The 24,674-nt window shown below is 44.7% G+C and overlaps 2 protein-coding genes across 26 annotated transcripts; one reads left to right on the forward strand and one right to left on the reverse strand.

Moving 5' to 3' along the window:
* Positions 1 to 237: 237 nt before the first annotated feature.
* On the reverse strand, positions 238 to 12,954 carry LOC117642253. Of its 14 annotated transcripts, none has more exons than XM_034380241.1 (7): positions 12,143 to 12,183; positions 11,741 to 11,810; positions 9,951 to 10,058; positions 6,317 to 6,415; positions 3,753 to 4,215; positions 2,905 to 3,006; positions 238 to 1,292 (listed from the first exon to the last, which is right to left on the reverse strand). In XM_034380241.1, exons 3-7 carry the CDS (start codon positions 10,055 to 10,057, stop codon positions 558 to 560), a joined length of 1,506 nt encoding a protein of 501 aa, XP_034236132.1. In that variant the 5' UTR covers position 10,058; positions 11,741 to 11,810; positions 12,143 to 12,183; the 3' UTR covers positions 238 to 557. The 14 variants fall into 14 exon arrangements, with proteins under 14 accessions (XP_034236132.1, XP_034236135.1, XP_034236134.1 ...); XM_034380244.1 differs by lacking the exon at positions 11,741 to 11,810 and adding an exon at positions 11,851 to 11,859 and having other exon boundaries at positions 12,143 to 12,158; XM_034380243.1 differs by lacking the exons at positions 11,741 to 11,810; positions 12,143 to 12,183 and adding an exon at positions 12,805 to 12,954.
* LOC117642251 lies at positions 9,963 to 24,326 on the forward strand. Of its 12 annotated transcripts, none has more exons than XM_034380221.1 (7): positions 9,963 to 10,095; positions 12,220 to 12,271; positions 12,772 to 12,975; positions 14,172 to 14,270; positions 15,594 to 16,065; positions 16,628 to 16,729; positions 22,568 to 24,149. In XM_034380221.1, coding segments are annotated over exons 1-7 (1,701 nt in total). In that variant the 5' UTR covers positions 9,963 to 10,094; the 3' UTR covers positions 23,339 to 24,149. The 12 variants fall into 12 exon arrangements, with proteins under 12 accessions (XP_034236112.1, XP_034236118.1, XP_034236114.1 ...); XM_034380223.1 differs by lacking the exons at positions 9,963 to 10,095; positions 12,220 to 12,271 and adding exons at positions 11,406 to 11,540; positions 12,667 to 12,704 and having other exon boundaries at positions 22,568 to 24,147; XM_034380226.1 differs by lacking the exons at positions 9,963 to 10,095; positions 12,220 to 12,271 and adding exons at positions 11,695 to 11,789; positions 12,667 to 12,704 and having other exon boundaries at positions 12,821 to 12,975; positions 22,568 to 24,147.
* The last annotated feature ends 348 nt before the right edge of the window (positions 24,327 to 24,674 follow it).

The raw sequence follows: 24,674 nt of genomic DNA on the forward strand, positions 1-24,674 counted from the left end.
GCCTTCACGTGTATTATAACGGAAACTGAAAAACTGAAAAAAATACTTTAAAAATGATAATGGTAATTAATTGGTTGAGCATTTTAGGTAGTGAATTCCCTCTCGATGGCGGTCACAGTCGTTCAAATTAGAACGTTTTCTCGATCATCCGTGAACTCCCGTAACTGAGTTAAAAACGTTGCTGTGCTACCTTTCAGTGAAGCAAGTATTGTGAAACACTAAAGAAATGAAACAACATTGCACTAAAATCTTTATTGTTTGTGTTTCTTGATACAATAGTTGCGCTAATAACAATTCTTGATGTCGTCATGACACTGCATGGACACTTGAACACTGGTTAAGATGTCGGTCATTAACTGTGCAGAGGAGCTGGTGCAATATTTGACAATATGTGATGAAAAGGAAATTGTTGTTCAGTAATTGTAAACATAAAGAAGGCCCGAGCAGAGGGAACTGGGTCACCACAGAAAAAAAAAAGAATCGACGAACTCAAAAACAAACGGATATTCTCCTAGAAATTCCTGACAGATGCACATTTCCCAAAACTCACCGCCTAATTACTTGGCGATCCAGACGAATTTCCCTAGCTCAGGGAAATCGGGGCATTTATCGCACTCGCTACATAGAACCTTGACGGTCTGCATCGTGCTGGCCACCACCAGTTCGTCCCAGATGGCGTTCTTCTGCGTCGTGCACGAGTCCTTGGTGTGGGGCAGCTTGTCGTCGGGGAAGCCTGGAGCAACCCCGCGCAGCAGCACGACGCGCCTCAACGCCACCAGCCCGCACTGGCGCAGCCCCTCCGCCAGGTCCTTGAAGTGCCACTTCGAGTCCCCCTCCGAGGCGCACAAAATTCGCAGTTCCTGCAGCGTGGCGGCGTGGGCCTTGGCCAGCGACAGTACGGTGGACACCGGATGGAGAGCCACCCAGAGCCACTGCAGGCCGCGGTGGCCCTCCGGCAGCGGGGGGAATGTCACGTCCAGCGGCCTTTTATGCCAATTCAAGGTGAGCTTGCGCAGGTTGGGCATGCGCTGCACTGACAGCAGGTGTTGCTTGGAGACGTTCACCACTTTCAGGTCCACCAATTGCAGAGGCAGTGCCGGGGCAACCTCCATGGCCATATCTTCAGCATGGACATGCAAGTAGCGTAGTGAAGGCATTTGCTGAATCACTTCAAAGTGTCTGCGGAGAGCATTCTCGACCGAAAGCCACTCCACGTGTGGGGCCACGCGCTGCAACAGCGCCTCGCACCAGTTGGGTCGCTTGGTGCAGTTCACTCCTTCCAGCCGCCTCACCTGCAAAGCCGGATGGGGGTTACGGTAGGTTTTTGGATCAGTTGTCCAAGAGTACAGCTATTCCACTAGTTGTCTCCAAACAACGGAGAGGGGACTGTAATGCAAGCAGTAAGGTGATAACCTGCGCGGAGGAACGTGAAGTTAAGACTAAACTGGAAAAATTAAGGCTATATTTATTGGCACCAGGTGGTGCCAATACAATCTTGTATACTATTCACACCACGAAGTGGTGCTATCAACTAATAAATAGCTAATCGCACCAGGGGGCTGGTGCGAATAAAAATATCTTCTTAAATTGCACCACCGGTGCGATTTACCCTGAATATACTATCCGCACCACCCCCCAAAGGTCTTTCGGGTAGGGGCCGGGATGCGGCTGGTGCAAATAAAAATACCTTCACAATTAACACCACTGGTGCGACCAACCCTTAAAATACTATCCGCACCACCCCCTAAAGGTCTTTCGGGTAGGGGCCGAGATGAGGCTGGTGCACTCTTACGCAGACTTCGAGAAGAGACTGCATGCCTTTCAGAAGGCAAACTATTGTCTCTTTGTTAAAGGTAGAAGTGAGAGGAGAAAAATGAACAGCTCCAATTCAAATACATCAAATTCAAATGTTAACACTTTGGGGAACCCCGATGGTACAAATACAAATGGTGCAAATTTCCTTATTTTTAATATTCGCACCACTGGTGGTGCGAATAGTACTGTGTTGGTTGGCGGCACCAGTGGTGCGGATTAACATTACCATATCTATCCGCACCATGGTGCGAATAGTCACTACGAAAAATTAAGGTTTGATTCTGACTTAACGTTTAAGTACTTCTTAGGTACCTTGAACGCTTCGACCCAAGTGAAAAAATGGACAACAATAGTGATTTCAACTTTTTTAATTTGGAAATGTGCTTTAAAGATTTCAGATACAGGGGTTTCAATTGGTTTCAAAGTGGAACATTTCTCAGAAACTGTTTAACATTTTGAATTTAATACTGTGGGAATTCATAAAAGGGCTAACAAATGGCCAAAATCGACGCGTCCTTATAGAATAATCCTAACTGTCAGAGCAGATCCAATACAATCCGAACTGCCAGAGCCGTTCGAAGACAATCCTAACTATCAGTTCAGATTTAAAACTACCCTAACTGCCGAGGTACCTAAAAGTGGTCATGAAGTGTCTTCACTGCAAATCAGAGAATCTCGATTTATCTGAAATATAATGTCCACTTATCTATTTATATAAGGATGAAACTTTGTAATGAGCCCTGCTGCGAGTAATTATTAGAAGTATGTTGGCGTCACGGACTTTGAGAAAAGACCGCTTTTCGCGTGATGTGCAGTAAGGATAGTTCTGAATTGACACGCAAAGTCAGGATTGTCTTGGATCAGCTCTGACAGTTAGGATTGTCTTGGATCTACCCTGGCAGATAGGATTATTCTGTTAAGACGCGTCGAAATTACTACCTTAGTGGGTTTTAGTCGAAGCGTACTAGGGTCCCCTCTTAATGCATTGTAGAATTGCAGTTGATGTGAAAAAAAAAAAAACAATTCTAAACACTATAAGCAGCAAAAAAGTTCCAAATAATTCTGCGTGCTGCAAACAGTCCGTCCTACCTGTCGCAGGCCGGGGTCCTTCAGCACGCCATCCAGTTCCTGGCAATGTTCCTCCCTTACGCTCAGTAGCAAGACATCCCGGCACTCGTTGGGGCGGTAGACCTGGAAGCAGTGTCCGCGATTGCATTAGACAAGGGAGAGCGCCTTCGGTTTTGCTGTTCTCAATAACAAATTTGTTTCATCTTGTACAAAGAAATACGATGAGTATTTCCAGGTTTGGATGTACCAAGGCCCTGAGAGTAGAAAAATAAGACAAGGTAGGTTTACGCCAGACCGCGTCTTGTCGTAACAGGCTTCGCGATGTCTCGCTGCCTGTTCCTCCAATCCGCGCCTGGCGTACCTACCTTGGCCTGCGGCGCTAGTCTGCCTTCGGCAGGCAATGGCTTGTCCATCGTCGGTTACTTCTTACTTGATGCATGCTGGGGGGCTCCGCCCCCCAGACCCCCCTTCATTCTAGATCCCTTGTGACTTTTTCACTTGTCGGGGCTGGGGGGCTCCGCCCCCCAGACCCCCCCCTTTCTAAGGCAGAGGTGATCTGCCTGCACAAAACTCGATTTTTCGCCGTTTTTTAGGTGTTTTTCGGCTATAAAAACTGAACCAGTTGAGCTAGGATAGTGAAATTTCGCGTGTGCCGAGCCAAGGACATGCCCAAAAAGTGTGCAAAATCTCACCGAGATCGGCCGAGCCGTTCAGGAGCAGTAGTGCGGACACACACGCACACACGCACACAGACAGGAAAAACTTTTCAACCCCAATGGAGTAACAGGCTTCGCTATCGCTCAGCCAAAAACGCCGAAAATCGATTCCCCCCCCCCTCTCATTCCTTTAAGATGCGGGACGTTTCTTACGTTGACGATGCTTCCGTTGTGGTGCAGCAGGAGCAGCAGTGGGTGGAACATGCTCCGCATGGCGGCCTCCAGTCGCATGTGCGCCTTCCACTTGCCTGCCGACTCCACCTTGAGGCCGAGCGTGCTCTGGTCCGCCAGCAGAACGGCAGCCTCTTGCAGCTGCTCCAGCCCCTCCAGCTGGAACGCCTCCAGGTCGCCGCCCTGCTCCGCCGCCGCCCACAGCTGCTTCTCGGTCTCCTCGACGCGGCGCAGCCTTGACCGCCACGCCTCCTGCTGGGCCTCCACGGCGTCCCTGGCGTCCTGCAGAGCCTGCACCACCTGGCGCGCCGAGGCCGCGGCGTTCTGCAGCCGCTGCAGCTTGGGCACTGCCTGCCCCGCGCGCCGCTTGCGTTGCGACCACAGTGTGTGGCTCAGGTCGCCGCACTCCTCCGTGGCGTCCTTGCCGCAGTCCCGGCACCAGAACCTGCGCAACGACACGCGTTGTCCAAGCTTCATCGCGGATCACCTTATAGTGTCAGTCAGCGATCGCTACGGAACTTCAGAATTTGGTAGATCACCAACAGTGTACTCAGTACACTATCTTAAGCGAGTACACTCCTCCGAACGGGTATTCACGAGTACACTGCCACAAACGTGTACTCAGCTGCATATAATTTCATGAGCACACTCTCGTTGGAGGGTTATTAGTTAGGCACACTCTCGCAGGAGTGTACTTATTTGTAGGCTTGTTCGCATTGAGTTTATGTTCTATTATAGTGCCTTAGAATGGTTTGCATCATCGCACCAAAATATTTGATGCAGTTCCTAGCTGTTAGGGAGAAAATCCACTTTGAAAAGAGATGTAGCTCAAATTGACCCCTATTAAATTCTGAATTTAGGGGAAAATGGAAACAACTCAACCTACGTCAACATGACTCTGTTGAAAATTTTGTCAAAGAGAGATAACTCAACTAGTGTTTTTATGTATCAATTGTAAAAAAAATCAAGTCAACTTAAACCCCATTCATTTGAAGAACTTGCACAGAAAAAAGAGCCAAGTCCAAAAAATGCTCCAGAGGAACCAACACTGTCTGCAGACTGAAGATCAACTTGAATGCCTCTCAAATCCACTTCTTTAAGGAAATAGAAGTCGAGATGACTATGTCTTCTATTCTAATGGAAAGTGATAAGTCACAGAAATCATATTCAGTGACCTGACACTCCTAATGTTCATCTCCAAATTTAAGGTTATTGTAAAGTGTAAGAAGTGGCTAGTTGACATTTTTTCAACACTGCGCCAGAAGTCTCAATTTAGGGGTAAAAGTTCCTTTCTATTACACAAATTCCTAAACTAAGACTGGGGCCCGAAATCCTATTAGGTTCGGGGTTCTGGAGGTTTATGAAAACCTTTAGTCGTTTTCCCCAAATTCTCCTCACGTCAAAGGATTAGCTACCCAGTCTTCAAATTCTGGCAATTTTATCTATTTTTTTAATAGGAAAAATATAGCGTTGCCTGTTTTTATAATATCTGCCTTAGTTTTCCTGAAAAACCAACAAGACCAAAATGGGGCAAAATCTTGCAAATTTGAAGCAAAATAAAAAAAGACCCGGTAAAATAGCTTTTACACCACGACTGATATCTTCAAATCTGCCAACGCTATCTTTTTCCTATGCAAACATAGATAAAAGTGCCAGAAGCTGAAGACTGGGTAGCTAATTCTTTGTCCTGAGGAGAATTGGACAGAAACGACTAAACGTTTACGTAAACCTCTATAACTCGGAAACTAATAAGAGTTAGGGCTCCCAACTTTGGGAATAAATTCATTTGATAGTGGTTGAATTTTGGCCGTAAAATGATCTTCTGTAACAAATATTTCTAGGACGTGCTAGTTTCACTTTACAGTATCCTTAACAAACGCTTCTTGAACGTGTCATCAAGGACCATTTTGACCACCCAAATTCAGAAGTTTTGTAGCAATCGGTGAGTGACATCCCAAAAACGTTCGTGGCACGCGCAAGTCCAATTATTCTACGCCTGACCCAAGGCAAGAAAATCCCCACCGCTTTCGTGTCTACTCCGTCTACTCCTATCGATCGAGCCGAAGGCTTGTACGAGACTTCACAGTATCAGCGATGCTAAAATCGAGAACGAGTCGCACACTAAATTCTTATGGACTTTTTTATGCATAGTTATGCATGCACAGATACGTCCATACGTTATGTATAATATTATGCATCACTGTGTACATTTTATGCAGGAAGATGCATAAAATGTACACAGTGATGCATAATTTTATACATACCTTATGGACGTTTCTGAGCATGCATAACTATGCATAAAACATGCGTTCTTATGCATTTAAAAAGTTCATAAGAATTTAGTGTGCGGGACGGAAGATGCGAAAAAGAACAACAAAGTCACCTGAGAAAGCAGCTGGGATTCGGTTATTATGCGCACTTTCGTTCAAACTAAACCAAGAAACATCACTCTCGGACATTGCAAACCGAACAGTCTTGCCACAAAAAAATTCGTTCTCTGTGGGTCCAATTAGTTTGTAATAACGGCCAAAGAAGTAATAACTTACACAGGATTTGCTTGTTGAGTGGCACTGACAAGAGGGTCAGCCGGTTGGGGAAATGGCAGCTCCTCCTTGACAATCATAGGCTCCGAGTCCATTGGCTCACTGCAAAGTCAACAGACAGGCATTACCAATCTCGGTGAGTGGCAAGTTGTTTCAGACCCGGTGGCCGGTGAGGGTAAGGTGCCCAGTGACGGCCACTTAAAGCGCACAGCTGCGCCTTCAAACCCTTTGCTAAAGGGGCGTTCCACGTCAAACCATCATGGTCCAAAACGTACTTGCTCAGATCCGGCCCCCAATTTTTTATCTGGTAGTGTACCACCCAAAGACCACTCTCATAAATTTTTTTGAAAAAAAATTCAGAACTTTGGCCACAGTGATTTTTTGAAACTTCAAAAAAAGATATATAATTTTTTTTTTTGTTTTTTTTTTTAAATTGTGTATCTAGGTGCTCAAATGGGTTGAAAACAGTAAAGGGCAACATAAAATAGTGAAAAAAAAAATTGGGACCCCCAGCCCTTACCAGAAACAAAGTTTACGATAAGAAAAACCACGGTTTCTTGAATTCCCAAAATACGCCATCTCACTTTTGGACCATATTGGCATCAAAGGACACCAATGAGGTACTCTAACTGTCACTAAAAAATTAGGGACGGCAATCCATAAACAACAGAGATATTGTCAAAAAACTCTAAAAGTTATCGAAGGTTATCGAAGCTTTTTCCCCCAAAATTGGCAAAATGGGACCTATATTGGTTCCGCTGAGGCGCTGTGCACTGAAATACTATTCAATTGTCTGTCTTGACACCATGGAAGATGTGAGAGAGGTGAAGGTCAGCATTACAAGAGTTTTGGAATTACACGGCAATAAGTTTTTTTAATTATAATAACCAAATGCGACAAAATGCATTGTTTGGCAGTCGCCAACTGAAGCTCATTGATTGGTGGGGACTTCATCCAGGTCATCTTCATTTTCTTCTTTTAAGTCTCCAGCAGTTGCATGGTCTAGGTGAAGATGGCTTGGATGAAGTCCCCACCAATCAATGAGCTTCAGTTGGCGACTGCCAAACAATGCATTTTGTCGCATTTGGTTATTATAATTAAAAAAACTTATTGCCGTGTAATTCCAAAACTCTTGTAATGCTGACCTTCACCTCTCTCACATCTTCCATGGTGTCAAGACAGACAATTGAATAGTATTTCAGTGCACAGCGCCTCAGCGGAACCAATATAGGTCCCATTTTGCCAATTTTGGGGGAAAAAGCTTCGATAACCTTCGATAACTTTTAGAGTTTTTTGACAATATCTCTGGTGTTTATGGATTGCCGTCCCTAATTTTTGGCCCGTCCCGTTCATTTTTTGTAAAAAAATGACGGAGGGACGGGCATATAGTATGATCCCTGCTGTGCGTCCGTCCGTCCGTCCGTCCGTCCGTTCGTCCGAGGACTTCCCGTGGTCCGATCTTGACCAAATTTGGTATGCAGCCTCCTTGGGTGACCCTAAGAACCGCCCGGTGGCAGCAAATCCGATCCGAGCCCCGGGGGCGCTGCTGCAGGTGCATCATGGTCTACATGGGGTCGAGGAGGATCTCGGCAACGGATGCAGCTAGGAGGGCATGTAGGGGTATTTTTGGAATCGGGGCGACGAGAAAAAAACAATGGTGCCAGTTTCCAGCGAATCGGAGAAGTTCGGACCCGGGTTCAAATCCCAGCGGGGTATTTTTTGAACATTCTTTTTATTCGAGTTTTTGCATTGTTTCTGATGTTTTTAAGGGTGCTGATGACGAAAATGACATTAATTTTAACCCCTGATTCAGGTTTTAATTCCGTCGGGGTCAAACATAGGTGAAATTCGTACGTTTCTTAATGTACGGGACGGGCCAAAGTTGCCGATGTATATCGCTACTTTTCCTGTTATTTAGTGACAGTTAGAGTACCTCATTGGGGTCCTTTGATGCCAATATGGTCCAAAAGTGAGACGGCGTATTTTGGAAATTCAAGAAACCGTGGTTTTTTTTATCGTAATCTTTGTTTCTAGTAAGGGCTGGGGGTCCCAATTTTTTTTTTTCACTATTTTATGTTGCCCTTTACTGTTTTCAACCCATTTGAGTACCTAGATACACAATTTAAAAAAAAACTTAAAAAAAATTATATATTTTTTTTTTTGAAGTTTCAAAAAATCACTGTGGCCAAAGTTCTGAATTTTTTTTCAAAAAAATTTATGAGAGTGGTCTTTGGGTGGTACACTACCAGATAAAAAATTGGGGGCCGGATCTGAGCAAGTACGTTTTGGACCATGATGGTTTGACGTGGAACGCCCCTAAATCTCTCGTGCGTTGAACGGGTATGAAAATTTTCAGGAATATGCAAGCAGGATGGAGTAAAGGTTCTCAAGTTTGGAAAGCATCAAAATGAAATTCATTCCTAGAGAAAAAAAACTAAGATAGTAAGCTTCCTTGACTAAAGTTCATGAAGTGAAGCCTTTAAATACATTGACAAGTTTCTTTGCCACTCCAGTGGCTATAAACGCAAGGATGTAGCCTTCTGGTTCACGGATTGCAAAAACAAAAAAAAACAAAAAAAAAACTGACGTAACAGGCCGCTGAAGTTCAATATTAGAGCATTCTCTACAAGCAACTAGGCCCAGAAAAAAATTTGGCATGGAAAATGGAGTGCCACTGGAGTGGAAAGGAAACTTGCAACTACAGTGTAATAGATGGCCCACAAGGTAGGTTTACGCCAGACCGTGTCTTATAGTAATAGGCTTCGCGATGCTGCGCCAGTTACTACAATCCACGCCTGGCGCTCACACCTAAACCTAGACCTGCGCCTGCCTTCGGCAGGTTGCTCTTCTAGACAAACCGTAGAGATAGGCGTGATCCCCACAAAAAAAAATAGCTTTTGGCGATCAAAATCCACACTATTCGGACTTAACTTAGGGTCGGGGGTAGGAATGGGTTCTATTTCCGTCATCAGCACCCTATAAATACGTAGAAAACGATATGAAACTTGACAAAAAGTTGAAGGTACCTAAAAAGTTGTCTTTTTTCTACTGTTTTTAAAGTGCTTTTCGGTAAGTACGATCGAATGGACTGAGATAGAAAGCCGAATTTGGGTGTGTGGCGAGCCGAGGACATACATAATGACCATGCGAAATCTCTGCCAGATCGGCTGAACCATTCAGGAGTAGAGCGCGCGCACGCGCGCGCGCGCGCACGCACGCACACACACACACACAGACAAAACTTTTCAACTCCACTGGAGTAACGGGCTTCGCTATCGCTCATCCAAGGTAGGAGCGAGGGGGTAAGCACTCGCGTAATATCCTTCCACATAAACCGAGTATTACGCCTAATACACGTGAACGTCATACCGTTATTGAGCCAAATGTGCCAAATTTCGGCATTTTAAGGCCGTTATAAACGTATAATATCCCCTTCATATAGCGTTTGCCGAGCAGTCTGTATACGATTTCTTGAAGTGGTTGCCACTTCGCGAAGAAGGGTGTAACGTACGTAACTTTCCCCCTTCCATACGGTATAGTATGTTCCACCGGCAATGAAGATAACTCAACTGAAGTCCACAGTGCCTCGTTGAAAGCAAAATATAAATTATCAAAAGCATTCATGAATTTAATTTACCTTTCGGATGGAGATGCTCCAGTCTGCTCCTGCGATGGGCTGCTCTGTTTGGACCTCTTGTCCGCCCCGCCGGCCGGCGTTGACTGTGACCTCTTCTTCGGCGGCATTCTGAATCGGTTCAGTTCCAAGTGGATTCAGTTGAGAACCGGAAATGGGAAACAAGAAAAGCGACTGTGAACATCGGTGTACAAAATGAATTTCAGTTTGGTTTCCATGAATTTAGGGCAACAACAACTGGATTCAGAGAAGAATTTCAATGATTTTGGGGTAATAATAACAGACTTTCAGATAGGATTGCGATGAATTTTAAAAAATTTTAGTGAATTTGTAACTGTTTTATAAATTTGGCTGTAGTAGTTGTCCTTCCGTCGGAGGGCCTGCAAATATAATAATCTTAACTACCAGCGCAGATCCGAGACAATTCTAACTGTGAGTGTCGTTGATTCAGAACTATACTAACGGCACATGAGGTAAAAGCGGTCTTTTCTCGAAGTCCCTCTCCAAAGTACTTTATAAAATAGCACGCCGAGGGGCTCGATAAAAAAAAATTATCCTTACATACATCGGTAGACATTTTAAATGAGACATAACGCGATTCACTGATTTGAAGTGAAGACAGTTCATGCTGAGTAGAATCTGCTCTGGCAGTTAGGATTATGTATTCTAATAGGAAGCGTCGAAAGGCTGAAGGCTAATTCGGTCTCCGAGTGCTGCCGAGAGTAGGAATGTTGTGGAGCGTATACCAGACCTACGAAAGCTCATGAACTCGGAGTTTTAAACAGGTGGAACTGAGTAACGATACTATGAACGTTGTTAACACTATGGGGGGGATGACGAGGAGCTCGACTAAACGATCGTTTTTCGTTCGATTCTATTGAAGCTTCCTGTCCCACTGACTTTGAACTGCCTATTTAAATAAGACACTTCTAGAAGGGGTTGAAGTGAGGAACAAGAAGAAGAACGTAGACCGGAAACAGTACAAGAAATCGGCCTTTTACGAGGGTTTTGACAGGTTTAAATCAAATTGTATTTTAAAATTAAGCTTTCCTGAATTTTTGGATTGAGAATAAACATTCGTCATCAAGAAATAAAGCGGAATTCGGCAACTGTTCCCGGGTTATATCCTTCTTGTTCTTCACTCCAAGCCCTGCTAGAAGTGTCTATGGAGATAGCAAATTAGGCTGGGCAGAGAAGCTTCCTATCGTAACCACAACTTTGATCCAACCCCCACACGGATGGTTCAGTCAAGCGTCTCACTCTTACCAACCGGAAGTAAAGACTACGAAGATCAGCCTGATCGTTTTCTAGTTCCAGTTTGAAAAACGGTGACCTTAGTAGAACACCGAGTGAAAGAAACAAAGGAGAGTCAAAGCCTATGAGCGCTGACTTGAGCTTCAATTTCAGATTAACTCTGATTTGCCAACTTCCCCCAAGATGCCGATTGTAAATCTGTTCCCAGTCTCTCTGAGTTCTCCTTGCTCTTCACACTTCCGGCCCTGCACTGTGTGAATTCAAATTGCAACTTGAAGGCAATTTTCCTTCCAAGGTTATCATCAAATCTGTTGTCGACATCGTTGTCACGCCTTCGCAGTAAGTAAAGGAGCTGAACTGATAATGTCATCAATTTGTGATGGGATGATCATCATTTGAAAGTGATGAAAATACCGTTTACTATTTTGACATAATGAGACAACCATATTTCAGAGTGTACACGTGACTTCTTAGGGTACAAAGAGCAGGAATCCGAGCTTAAGATAGTACGGAGCCGTCCACGCTCCCCACCACTTTACCGCAGCGTTACGCAGAGCAGGCTCTGCCTCCCTCCGCCAGCGTTACGTAGTAAAAGGACGTTCCTTTACACTGTACCAAACATGTCCTGTCAATGCCGTTAATTTATTACCAGTTTTCACTGTAGGTCGATTCACAGCGTTTACTGTGATCTGCTCACGCGATTCACTGTGATCTTGTTCACGGTGTTCACTGTGATCTGGTCTACAGTAAACACTGTGAGTTTGACGCCGCTGAGCACCGAAGTACTGCAAATCAGGCTCCAATTCACGGCGTTTACTGTGGCCAGATCACAATGAACACTGTAACCGAGATCACAATGAACGCCGTGAACTAGTTCACAGCAAACGCCGTGAATTGCATAACAGCAAACATTGGTAATAAATTAACGGCGTTGACAGGACATTTTTTGTGGAGTGTACGCTCGGTCCAATCAGATTTACACACTACGAATCAAGACCAGCCAGGCCGGAATACTCACTGACTTCCGTCCGTGATCTTCCTTCCGCCTCGGAGCTTCAGCGTGAAATAGGGTATTTCAATGAAGGCCTGGACCGGAAGTCAAGAGCCGCTATCTTCGCTCGAAACACTATTACAACGAACTTATTTCGAGGCGTAACGGCTCCAATGATGTACAATAGGGTTAATTACACGTACTTCCAGTGCCGAAATACTTCACTGTGACGCCTTTAAGGAAGCACGCTTACTTTGAGTGTTTCCGATACTGATGGCGGCTTTAGAGTTCCGGTCCAAGCTCTCCTAGGAACTCACCTGTTACCAGGTTGAGTGAAACACGTCGACTTCAGAGCGCTGTGCGTTCTCAGCCGCTGTCCTCAGCTTGGCCAGGATTTCAGTGTGTCGCAGGGAATCGCGGAGTGGCCGAGTGTGTTAGCTTGCTGCCTTTGACTCGAGGCCTTTTGGGTTACAGGCGGCTGGAACCACGAACGCCGTTCATGTGGCCACACTGTGAGTGGATCGGACCGCCGATAATCTTTCTGCTGTTTCGTTTCTGAACTTGGTGTGCCGGTTTCAGAAGCAATTCACAACGAGAAGTTTCCTGTCCTACCAATCAACTTGTTCAGAATTCTTCCACGGGCAGTCTCTTCTGGACACCGGACGTAAGGATGCCGCCTAAGAAGAGATCGCAGACGTCCTCGGCCGGCGAAGGTGCAGACAAGCGGTCCAGGCAGAGCAGCCCGTCGCAGCAGCAAGGGACTTCTGCTCCTTCGCCCGAGAGGTAACTCAGCTCATGTGTAGCCGAGGTGTTACGCAGGAGTGTCTACTTTGTTCGCGTAACGTTACGCTTAAGGATACTATAAAGTGAAACTAGCATGTTCTAGCAATATTTGTCACTATTTGCCACTATTAGATGAATTTATTTCTATAGTTGGCGGCCCCAACTTTTATTGGTTTCTGAGTTCTAGAGGTTTGCGTAAACTTTTAGTCGCTTCTCCCAAATTCTCCTCGCGATAAAGGATTCGCCACCCAGTCTTTAGATTCGGCCAAGTTTATCTAGTATTTTTGCATAGGAAAAAATAGCGTTGGCAGATTTGAAAATATCAGTCCAGAAGAGGCTGTAAAAGCTTTTTTACCAGGCCTACTTTTATTTTTCTGCATATTAGAGAGATTTTGGTCTTTTGGTCTGGTATTTCAGGAAAACTAAGGCTGTTACTAACAATCGGGCAAGGCTATCTTTTTCCCATTTAAAAATGGATAATATTGCCAGAATTAGAAGATTGGGTAGCTAATCCTTTGTCGTGGGGAGAATTTGGGAGAAACGACTGAAAATGTACGTTAACCTCCATAGCTCAGAAACTAGTCGGGGCAATAGTCTTAGAGAATGAGTTCATGCAATTGAAAGGATCTTCTATCCATATATTGAGACATCTGACACTAATTTTTGTAAAATGTCAAATAGCATTTTTTTACTTCACTCTAAATGTCTTACAATGAAATGTGGCCTATGTTATTCGTATGTTACAGTGAATTCGGCGCAAGCATAATACGAAGCAATATTCCTTCGTAATACAAATCTTTTTACCTTTTTCATTGTAAGATTCAAAGACAAACCTTCGTAATACGAAGAAAAACCACCTTCGTATTATGCTTGCGCCATTTCCTTCGTATTATGGGAAATTTCTTCGTAAGACATTTGGAGTGTTTACAATAATCGCAAATGATAGGACAGGGAAATTCATTGTGCACATCAAATGTAACTGTACACGCTCCCTCACAATTTTAATCCTGCGAACTTTTTCGCTCAAATTGATACGAAAAGCACGCACGCTCAAAATCTTGCGAGACCATGCTCTAAAATTGGACTGAGAAATTTTGTGTGCCTACACTTTGAAATACAACATCGACCACAACATGTATTTTCCTACGATAGCACTCATCTCATTAATGATTTGCTCTGTGACGTTGACTCTGCAGTGAGCCAATGGACTCGGAGCCTATGACTGTCAAGGAGGAACTGTCTAGTCCTCAGCTTGCCGATCCTCTCATCAGTGCCACTCAACAATCGCAGTCTATGTAAGTTGTTACTTCTCTCACCGTATTTTCCCAGAGCTTTGGGTCGGCAGAGGATCAATGTGTTATATTTACGTGCATTTCAAAGACTTCACTGTTTCTAGACAAATATTTCGCGATTTAAGGCATGGCAGTGAGAGAGAACTGGTAACAAAAGAAGCTCTATTGCTTTCCGCAGACGTGATTTCGTTCTTCTCTATTGCCTTGCATCTCCCAAGTTGAGTTGTGTTCGATTTTCCTCCTCGCCCAAGGTCTTGAGATCTCGACCAGGCCTTACCGACATGTTCGATGCGAGACAAGGAAGCGATGCATTGAGTCAGGCGCCGAGTAGATTCCACTTCTCGGGCTTGCCAATGCCACGTGCGTGCACACGTGCAATTTGCATGATACTGCGTAAAAAATGGATGATTTTATATGAATTGGGGCATTATTTTCTGAAAAACGTTGCACAGGCTTAAAATCATGCAACACCACATGCCAAAAAGTACATATTTAGCGTGAAACTTTAACGGCTGTCGTTCACCGTTTTTAACTAAAATCTTATGAATGTCGAAGGGCACCGTGGTTAAAGTAGAACTGAAATTTCAGTTTTTACTCGCAGATTAGAGCAAGGTTGAAATCTTGAACAGTGCTATAGAGTGCTTGCCTTAGAGAAAGGTGTCAAACTGTATGAATGTCTTCTGCTCGTGACAGGACCTGAGTACAGCCGAAGTTGTTAATTGTAATCTACCATGAAGCTCCGAAAACTTTTTCACTTCCCCTGAGATATGTTGGACTCCTTCAAACCCAACGACTTCCAGCTGTGTTTTAGCATGCGAGGGCGAACGAAGCTGACCATTCTCGATCTACATCAATTCTATACCAATTCTGAAGTTCCGTAGCGATCGCTGACTGACACTGAAGGTGATCCGCGATGAAGCTTGGGCAATACGTGCACTGAAAACGTAATGGTCGGAGACATGGCCAAATTATGGCGTGACCAAAAGTCACGCCAAAAATTGGCGTGACACGAAATTCACGCCGAAAAACGGCGTGACATGTGAGTCACGCCCTCATTTGGCGTGAATGACAACGCGTTTTATGAGACAAGTCACGCCAAAAAGCGGCCTGACAAGAAATTCACGTCAAAAATTGGCGTGAACTTTGCAGTCACGCCGATATTTGGCGTGACTTTTCTGTCAGGCCGTTTAATGGCGTGACTTTTCTGTCACGCCGTTAAATGGCGTGACTTTTCTGTCACGCCGTTTAAAGGCGTGACACTTAATTCACGCCCCTGCAGCGGCATGAAGTCACGCCGACAGATTTTCAGTGTGTTTTGCTTCCCAGGTTCTGGTGCCGGGACTGCGGCAAGGACGCCACGGAGGAGTGCGGCGACCTGGGCCACACGCTGTGGTCGCAACGCAAGCGCCGCGCGGGGCAGGCAGTGCCCAAGCTGCAGCGGCTGCAGAACGCCGCGGCCTCGGCGCGCCAGGTGGTGCAGGCTCTGCTGGACGCCAGGGACGCCGTGGAGGCCCAGCTGGAGGCGTGGCGGTCCAGGCTGCGCCGCGTCGAGGAGACCGAGAAGCAGCTGTGGGCGGCGGCGGAGCAGGGCGGCGACCTGGAGGCGTTCCAGCTGGAGGGGCTGGAGCAGCTGCACGAGGCTGCCGTTCTGCTGGCGGACCGGAGCACGCTCAGCCTGCAGGTCGCGCAGGCCGGTGCGGACTGCAAGTGGAAGGCCGACTTGCCGCTGGAGGCTGCCCTGCGCACCGCCTTTAACCCACTGCTGCTGCTGCTGCACCAGAACGGCGGTCTCGTCAGGGTAAGTGTGAGTGATTGACTTACTGACATTTAGTAAATAACTTATTTGTTTTGTTTTTTCCAATCGCAAATTTCACTGCAAAGCCAGTGGTAACCTCTAAATTGGCAAGCCGTTTTGAATGCCAAAAATTGGCAAGCTTGCCCTTGACATACTCCCAAGCTTGCCAAATTTTGGCAAGCATGTGAAGATCTCAGGTCAAAGCTTGCTAAATCTTGGCATTCACAACGGCTTGCCAAATTTGTAGCAAGCAAACTTACCGCTGACTTTGCAGTGCTGCGCTCCGTGGCCATGCCTTAAAGCATATCTCCAATTAGCACTAAACTCGCAGCGTGAGCATAAAGACAATGCTGCTTTTCTTACTGTGCGAACGAATTCTTCGTATGGATCTTATATGCTGCTCCAAACACTTTGTAAGGTTTAGAACCTTGCAGGTACTCGGCTCGCTTCAAATTGTGGAAGCAGCGTGAATGCGATTTTGCATTATGAACATCCTTCATTACTTTATGTAGTCCAACAGTACTGTTTGCTGCCATGACTTAATTTAATTGCGAATTGCCTCAAGGTGTTTCATCCCGACGAGTGTTTGGACGTCCTCGAACTGAGCCAACAGCAAGAACATTGCCAACTACTCAATGACGTGCTGCAGAAGCCCGGGCTTAGCAAGGTAAGCAGAGCTAGCGTGCTTCATTCTGAGTCATTCCATCCTAGAAGATGCTAGATTTACATTGCGGCGCAACGACCCCTGCAATGTTCTGCATTTTGTGTTCAAGCGATGCCTGGCCTAGCTATGTTGACCGCTAAAAATAATAGCCCTGATATCCAAGTCACACCGTAGAACAGGGTAATATGAGACATGAGGGAAAATCGCGACAACGCACTTTCGGTTCACCCTCATTCTAGGAACGTGACATCACGTTGAAACGAATGTGACAAAATGTCACGTTCGTTTGAGCATTGTGTCACATTCGTTTGAATGTGAACAAGCTAACTTTTGGCCGATTCACATCCAAACAAATGTGACACAATGCAACGTGACATTTCGTCACGTTCGTTTCAACGTGATGTCACGTTCCTGGACTGACAGTGTTATTGTCGTGCTGCCACCTAACATGGAGACACACAATTAGACGGCCACTCTGCATTTTTTCGTGATCGAGGTGGCCTTGGCAGCAGGGTTGTTAACGTTAAATTCAATGAAATTGCGCACATTTTTTAAAAATGATGGATGAAAACACAAAATATAACTTTTATGTTTATCTGTTAGTTGGAATCGACTCACAAAGGTTCAAATATTCTAAAAAAAAAATTCAGTCCGATGAAATTTGTGATGCTGTGGTCCACAGAAGGACAAAAAGTCAAAATTAACTTTAACTTTAACGCCGTTAAACGTTAAAGTTAATTTTGACTTTTCGTCCTCCTGTGGACCACAGCATCACAAATTTCATCGGAGTAAATTTTTTTTTAGAATATTTGAACCTTTGTGAGTCGATTCCAACCAACAGATGAACAAAGAAGTTAAATTGTGTGTTTTTCATTCATCATTTTTAAAAAATGTGCGCAATTTCATTGAATTTAACGTTAACAACCCAGCTTGGCAGTTTAGGAAAGGCACGAAGCCTATCAGAGACTGGGAAAGGCAATTTATAACCAAATGAAAAAAAAAATACGATTTCAAGAAATCCTAGGAGTTACGAAGTCAATTTGGGTAGGAGTGTGAGGAAAGCAAAAAAGTTATGTATAAGGTAGGGGGTGGCTCAAGGGTGGCTACGAACGGCAGTGGTACCAATGTGGTCGATGTGCCACCCGTCAAAATTTAACCTTGGCAATAAAGAGAAATCAAAATGCCAGGAAATTCGAAAAATTCCAATGCTAATGTATCCCACAGTGATCTGACAAAGGAACATCTTTGAAGTCCATCATTATGAAAATTTTGGTAGCAGAAAGAAGGCAGTAAATTAATTTTCGCGGGTTGGCAACAATTTTGTCGGCGTCTGTGCCCTTGCGAAAATCGCGAAGCTGAAAACACGAGTATAGCACTTACTATGTTTACACGGCGCGCTCAAGTCAGCGACTAGCACAAGTCACTCGAAACGCGGTCGGTTTACACGCCAGTGGCTAGCTAGTATCTTAATTTAATTTTCATTTAATTTTTCAATTTTATGAATTTTGCTTCATAGCTTTTTTAATTATTCGAATTTTTCGAATATCAGAAATATATAACACCTCAAATTATTTGAAATATGAATAAAAAAAGGTTATGTATGGAAAGTGAGTGACTTGCTCTGAAACACTCTTTATGTGACCTTTCAATTTTTTCTGGACCCCAATTATGGTTAATACATTTATTGCTGCCCATATTTGACAACCTGTTGCCTTCAATTACTGGATTCAATCAAATATATTTGTCCACAATCCGAAAACAACCTCTGCTCTAAGTCATCATTCCCGTTTACACGGCTTTAAGTCAGCGCCTTACGTTAGTCAGTCACCGACTTACGGCTGACCGCGTTACGGTTGGTCACCAGGCGTTTACACGCAGTTTTGGCGCCTCACTAGCGCTGAGTCCGAGGGGTGAATGACTCAGCGTTCTGGTGTACACATGAGTACATGAGTACGGGTGAGTACACCTTACTTTGCTCACAAATTTTGCATTTGTAAACGCTCAAAGGCTTTAATTAGCGTTTTAAACGACACCCAACGCCAAATCAAGCGAAAAAGTACAGAATTTCACCCTTATTAAACTTGAGAGTACACTGAGTACGGGCAAATTTGTACACATGAGTACACTAGTGATTCACCCCTCGGCTAAGTCACGCACTAGCGGCGGCGTGTAAACATAGTAATAGTGAGAAAAAAGTACGGAAAAAGTACGGAACATGTCTGGTCAATAATTTGCCTGGACCGTCCGTACTTGCCAACTACGGAACGTTCCGTACCTTTTTTTCGTACCCATTTACATGGGTTCATATGGAGCAAGTACGGAACGTTCCGTCCTCTTCTCCGTACCTCCGTACTATATTTTTCTGTACCATTTCCGTACAAAAGTACCGAATTTTTTACAGTGAGTCGCGCATTAAAACCGCCCCTCCATTCTTGCTGACGTTGAATTGTTTGGCTTGTTTCAAAAGGCTGCGGTTCTCTAGTCATGTTTTCTTCAATTCTGTGTAATAGTTCTAACTCACAACGTATCAACACCACGACGGTTGGCTTGACAAACTTTATAAACTCGAGAGGGTGTTGTAAAGTTATGAGTGTGCCGTGTCTATTTCTCCAAGTAATAGCAGTTAAGTTGCAGTGCTGAGGACAGGGTAAATAAATAGATGTGATCAGTTCGAGAGCTTACCACAGAGTGACCGAGGCAACGTTAGTTTATTGAGTTCAACACCGGAGCGCTGCAGTCGCAGACAAAACACAGTAGGATTCGTAGACCATGATTAGGGCAAGGCAGTGTGTATGGCGGGTTTATTTGAAATGGTAGCTAGTAATGAGATGTAGCATTAACTATTTACAACAGAGGGATGGTCTCGAAACGCAGGTGAGTCTTGTTCGAGGAACATGAGCACTGAAAGTCGCGAGGTGGAGTGAAGTGATCATGTTGCTAACACTGTTAAAAAAAATTACTGAAAATTCATATTTTTTTGTAAGAAGTCGATTTACTTACATTCAGTCTGAATTTTCATACCAAAATTTTCATACTTCGAGGTCTTAAATTTTCAGACGACGTTAGTCTGAATTTTCAGATCAATTTGTTGTATGAAAAATGATACCAGTCGGTCCGTTTTATCAGACTAAATTGTACGAAGAACATTAACAGTCGCACCAATAAATGCCTCTTATATAGTGGAGCACAAATCGGCTAACTTTTGCCGTTAGTTTGTAGTAGACGCTCTGCAGATCGTCTCGAGGCAAAAATCAGGTAGACGGTAGCAGCCATCTCCTTCCCGAGGTAGTGGAGAGTCTAATGGAGACTGCTGAAGTCCGAGGGTGAGCGGCCTTAGCCCAACCACGCGTCGACCCGTGGCCATGCGCGAGAGGGAAATTGTATTCTCTGTTATTTAGCTTATATTGCACATATTAACATCAATCTTGCTTTGGTGCGCTCATGCCCTTTCAGACAATCATTTGGAATAAGTTTGTAACAAAATATTCACCCATTTTCGCCTTTAAGAGGCAATTTTAGCTCCGAAAGATCAACCATGCGACACTAGCGTCACCTAGCGGATAGAGCAATAAGTATCCATTTCGGAGCTCTGAAACATTCTGTTTGCTCTTACGACACTAAACGTAAATATTATTTGAAATACAACAGAAGTATTGATAAAATTCTTGAGAAAGCCGAAAAATGTAGAAAGTGGACGGCGTTTTTTCACCAGTTTTCCGACTTCACAAGTATGAATTTAGTTTTCGGACGACAATGTACAAAACTTGATAGCCATTGCTTTAAATATTCAGACTTGCTAGTCTAAATTCAAATTTCAGACTACAGGTAACACTTTTTGGACCTTTAGTCTTAATATTCGTACCATTTTATGAATTTACGATTCAGACCACCAAGTAAGACGAAATCAGTCTGAATTTTCATTTTTTTTTTAACAGTGAACTGAATCAGAAGTTCCATCAAACCTGGCTAAAAGGAGCAGCTACATGACCAGCTTATTCAAAAAGAGACTAAAAGTCTTAAAGCGACTCTTCAACTACATTAAGGAAAGATAATTCACAGAAGCATGTGCACAGGTAAGGGAGAGTGGGGCACCTCCTGCCAGGGGCACCTCCTGCCAAAGTGCCGTGGGGGGCAAACCACTCGCACTGTTGAGCAGCCAATTTGGTTAAATCAAGGTATGACCATATGCACCTCAATGCCAAAAAGTGGTTACGGTCAGATTAAAATTGTAGCCCTAGTGTGAAATCAAACTTTAAAACATAAGATTTCGAGCACTTTTCTGACATTTTGACTGTAATGTGTCCTCTGACAGTCACTTCCAATGTTCGGGTATCAAAAAATGGTTTTCCTGTCCGATAGTTGGTATTTTTAAGAGCATTTTGCAACATTGGGATGACATCAGCGCTGCACCGATAAAGTGCTGAGGCCAATTTTCTCTCATGCATGGCGTGGGGCACCTACTGCCACTTTTGGCTGGGGCAGGTACTGTCACCTTCAAATCCCTTAATTGGCAAAAAAATTTCATGCCAGACTGAGTTCATGTTTAGTTGAGGGCACCAGTATGATATCGGGGAACAAGTAACGTGAATATGAGTGGGATAATACCTGTTTTGACATTGCAACAGCTTTGATTTTCAAATAACCACGTTTGGGTTGACCTTTCTACCGCAGCACCACTGAGCATATATTTGAACAGCTCCAAATCGACGAGAAGCTCGTCTTTCTGACCAGTAATGATTTTATCACCATAAAATGATCAATTGGCCACAAAATTTATGTTCAAGGACCATCCACTCGGCAGTAGGTGCCCCGGGCCGGGGCACCTACTGCCAATTGCAGAGGTGCTTAGAGTAGGAGATAACTCTACATAAACGTGACATATTTTAGTTTCTATCAACGGGTTATTGTAGATTAAGGACCAATGAAGTTTTCTGACTACACATATTCGTCACCAAGTAGAAACTACGCAAACCAGAGACAAAATCCAAAAAGTGGCAGGAGGTGCCCCACTCTCCCTTACGCAGTTAAATGGCTCAATTCTCTCCGATTTGAAGAGTAACAAAAATTTTTAACAAAACAACAACAAAAACAACAACGCAGCGGTGCGGGATTGGTGCGGGACACTCTCATAAAAAGTCACTGGCCGGCCGGCCGATCCAAATGGCCACGTTCGAAACGACACCAATTCTATTGTTGCATCTTGTCTACCTGCAGTCAAAGAAATTTTCCATTTCGAACGTGCTATTTCAGCTTTTGGAGTAAGCTGTACAGACCCTAAAAGAAGCTCCGCTATTGGTCCGGCTCGGCTCGGCTCCCCCCACTCCCTTTTTTTCCCTTTGACGAGTCGAGTTTTGCCATGGAAACGGCGATTTTGACAGCAAATTTCTCAAAATTGGCCGTTAACTTTTTAACCAGATTTCAGCATGAGAATCAGCGTTCAAAATTCTACAAGTCTGCAAAATCTCATCAAAATCGTATAGAAAATTTCCGAAATGCATAAAGGGCCACACAAATCGAATCTCGGGCCGGCTGAATCCTGGGTATACTATAAGGCTACTTCGTTCCTAAAAACACCTAAAATTTGATGAAGTTTACAAGGTTTGATGAAGTTTACAAGGTTATGCCAGACCGTGTCTTGTCGTGGAGCTCATAGCAACCGAGGCAACGTTCGGACTCATCTTCTAAATGGGAAGAGAAACCTTAGACTGCTTTACAAATTCAAGATTTTTCACAACATGCTACGGGTTGGAGACATGCATGAATGTTCACTCCCCCTGGGCCACGCCCAGGGGGAGTTAACTTGGAGCATGCCAAACTCCTTAGTCCGTTCTTGTGTTTCAGGTAAAGAAACTGAGCGGATTGCACTGCCAAATGCAACCCAACTGGAGCAAGCTTCTACTGCAGCGTGTGGCGCCGCACGTAGAATGGCTCAGGGTTGTGTACGCGCGCCGGGAACACCTGGACGTGATCCGAGACATGCCAGCGCTGCGGTACCTGCAAGTCCTTACTTCGAAGGTCATGTCCGATGACCATGCCCCAGAACTGCCGCTGCAACTGGTGGACCTGACAGTGGTGAACGTCTCCAAGCAACACCTGCTGTCGGTGCAGCGCATGCCCAACCTGCGCAAGCTTGCCTTGACTTGGCATTCTCGTCCGCTGGACGAGACGTTTCCCCCGCTGCCGCAGGGCCACCGCGGCCTGCAGTGGCTGTGGGTGGGTCTCCGCCCGTTGTCCACCGTGCTGTCGCTGGCCGAGGCCCACGCCGCCACGCTGCAGGAACTGCGAATTTTGTGCGCCTCGGAGGGGGACTCGGAGTGGCACTTCAAGGACCTGGCGGAGGGGCTGCGCCAGTGCGGGCTGGTGGCGTTGAGGCGTGTCGTGCTGCTGCGCGGGGTTGCTCCAACCTTCCCCAACAGCAAGCTGCCCCACACCAAGGACACTTGCAGGAAGCAGAAGAAATCCGTGTGGGACAAACTGCTGCTGGTCGCGACTGATGAGTCCGTTAAGGCTGTGGAGGTCTTCTGCGGAGAATGTGACAAGTTCCCTGCTTATCCGTATCTAGGCAACTTCGAAATGTTCCTCGACACAGAGAAAAGTGGAAGCACTGCGTGAGACTCGCGTTTGACTCGAATTGTCTAAATCAAAAAGTGCGCAGTGGTTTATTGCAATGCTGCGTAGCCCGTATCCTCTCTATTATCTTGGCGGCGTTTTGCATTGACATTCATGTTGCTTGGCTCGGCGCATGTTCGTTCTCAAGATCAACAGGCACTGGACTCAAGTAAATCCAGGCTGGGACTTTTTCGTCAAGTCAACGATGAGGTTTAAAGGATTCTCCCGGTGTTGAAACCAAAGGACTTCTTTCTTTTGTATGGAACAGTCGTAAATTTAGTAATCAGAGAGAAATGTTGCAAATTTTATTCAAACATGTTTTTAGTAATCCATTTTTCCTTCAGGGTGTAACGCTTTGGTTGTGTGTGTGTACAAATGATTTAATAATTGAATCCTCATTTCTTTTAACGACTGAACACTCAGATTTAATTTCTGTTAATTTCGTTAGACGAAAAGGTTTTGTCAACTTCTGACGATGAGAGGCACTGTTGAAGCCTGGCGAGAAGCTGCTGTGTTTGATTGGACTGGTTTTCCCCTCGACTGCCAATGTTGGAGTCGAATTGGAACAGGATCACCAGGAAGGTCACATCAGAACCAATCACCTGCTCTACAAACTCAAGTGTGTACATAGTACACTCCACCTGGAGTGTACATGCATGTACACTTCAACCTGGAGTTTACTTAGCATGTACACTTCACCCTGGAGTGCACTTGGCATGTACACTCCAGGTTGGCGTGTACTTGCCAAGTACATGCCAGGTGGCTCATACCTCCAGCAACAGTGTACCTGAAGGTACACGCCAACCTGGAGTGTACATGCCAAGTACACTCCAGGTTGAAGTGTACATGCATGTACACTGCAGGTGGAGTGTACTATGTACACACTTGAGTTTGTAGAGTGAACAATACAATAAAAAGGTATTATGATCAAATATCGTCACTTTCATTGATAATCATTGCGAGGGGGAATTCACTCAGCATGTGACGCCTGGACAGTCTAGTGCATAGCTTATGCACAAATAACTACATAGTTATGAAGTGTGCGCAGAATTTTTTGCATACATGTAATTTGTATAACATAGTGCGTAAAAGTGAATAAATTTGTGCAAATTTGAGCACAGTTTTATGCACAGTGGTACACGGGTTTCTAATCACGTACAGAATTGATCCAGGAAGCGGAAGAAGGGAATAATTCGACTTATCTCCAAATTGAGTTTATATCTTATTATTTTGCCTCAGGATGGTTTGCATCATTACACCAATTTGTTTGACCAAATTCCTAATCGTTGAGGAGAAAATCCACACAAAAAATGGATATAACTCAACTTGGCACCTTTTA

This window comes from Thrips palmi, unplaced genomic scaffold (genome assembly GCF_012932325.1).
Source record: "Thrips palmi isolate BJ-2018 unplaced genomic scaffold, TpBJ-2018v1 HiC_scaffold_16, whole genome shotgun sequence".
Lineage (NCBI taxonomy): Eukaryota > Metazoa > Arthropoda > Insecta > Thysanoptera > Thripidae > Thrips > Thrips palmi.

What these genes read in the sequence shown, in the direction of transcription:
- LOC117642253 (XM_034380231.1), bottom strand. Translation starts at nt 11,647, where the DNA reads ATGGTTGTCTCATTATGTCAAAATAGTAAACG. An exon ending in TTATGTCAAAATAGTAAACG is followed by an intron (nt 10,059 to 11,615) that starts GTATTTTCATCA and finishes GAACCGATTCAG; the next exon opens with AATGCCGCCGAAGAAGAGGT. An exon ending in AGGACCCCGGCCTGCGACAG is followed by an intron (nt 1,293 to 2,904) that starts GTAGGACGGACT and finishes CCGGCTTTGCAG; the next exon opens with GTGAGGCGGCTGGAAGGAGT.
- LOC117642251 (XM_034380218.1), top strand. Translation starts at nt 11,833, where the DNA reads ATGCCGTTAATTTATTACCAGTTTTCACT. An exon ending in ACTCAACAATCGCAGTCTAT is followed by an intron (nt 14,271 to 15,593) that starts GTAAGTTGTTAC and finishes TTTGCTTCCCAG; the next exon opens with GTTCTGGTGCCGGGACTGCG. An exon ending in AGAAGCCCGGGCTTAGCAAG is followed by an intron (nt 16,730 to 22,567) that starts GTAAGCAGAGCT and finishes CTTGTGTTTCAG; the next exon opens with GTAAAGAAACTGAGCGGATT.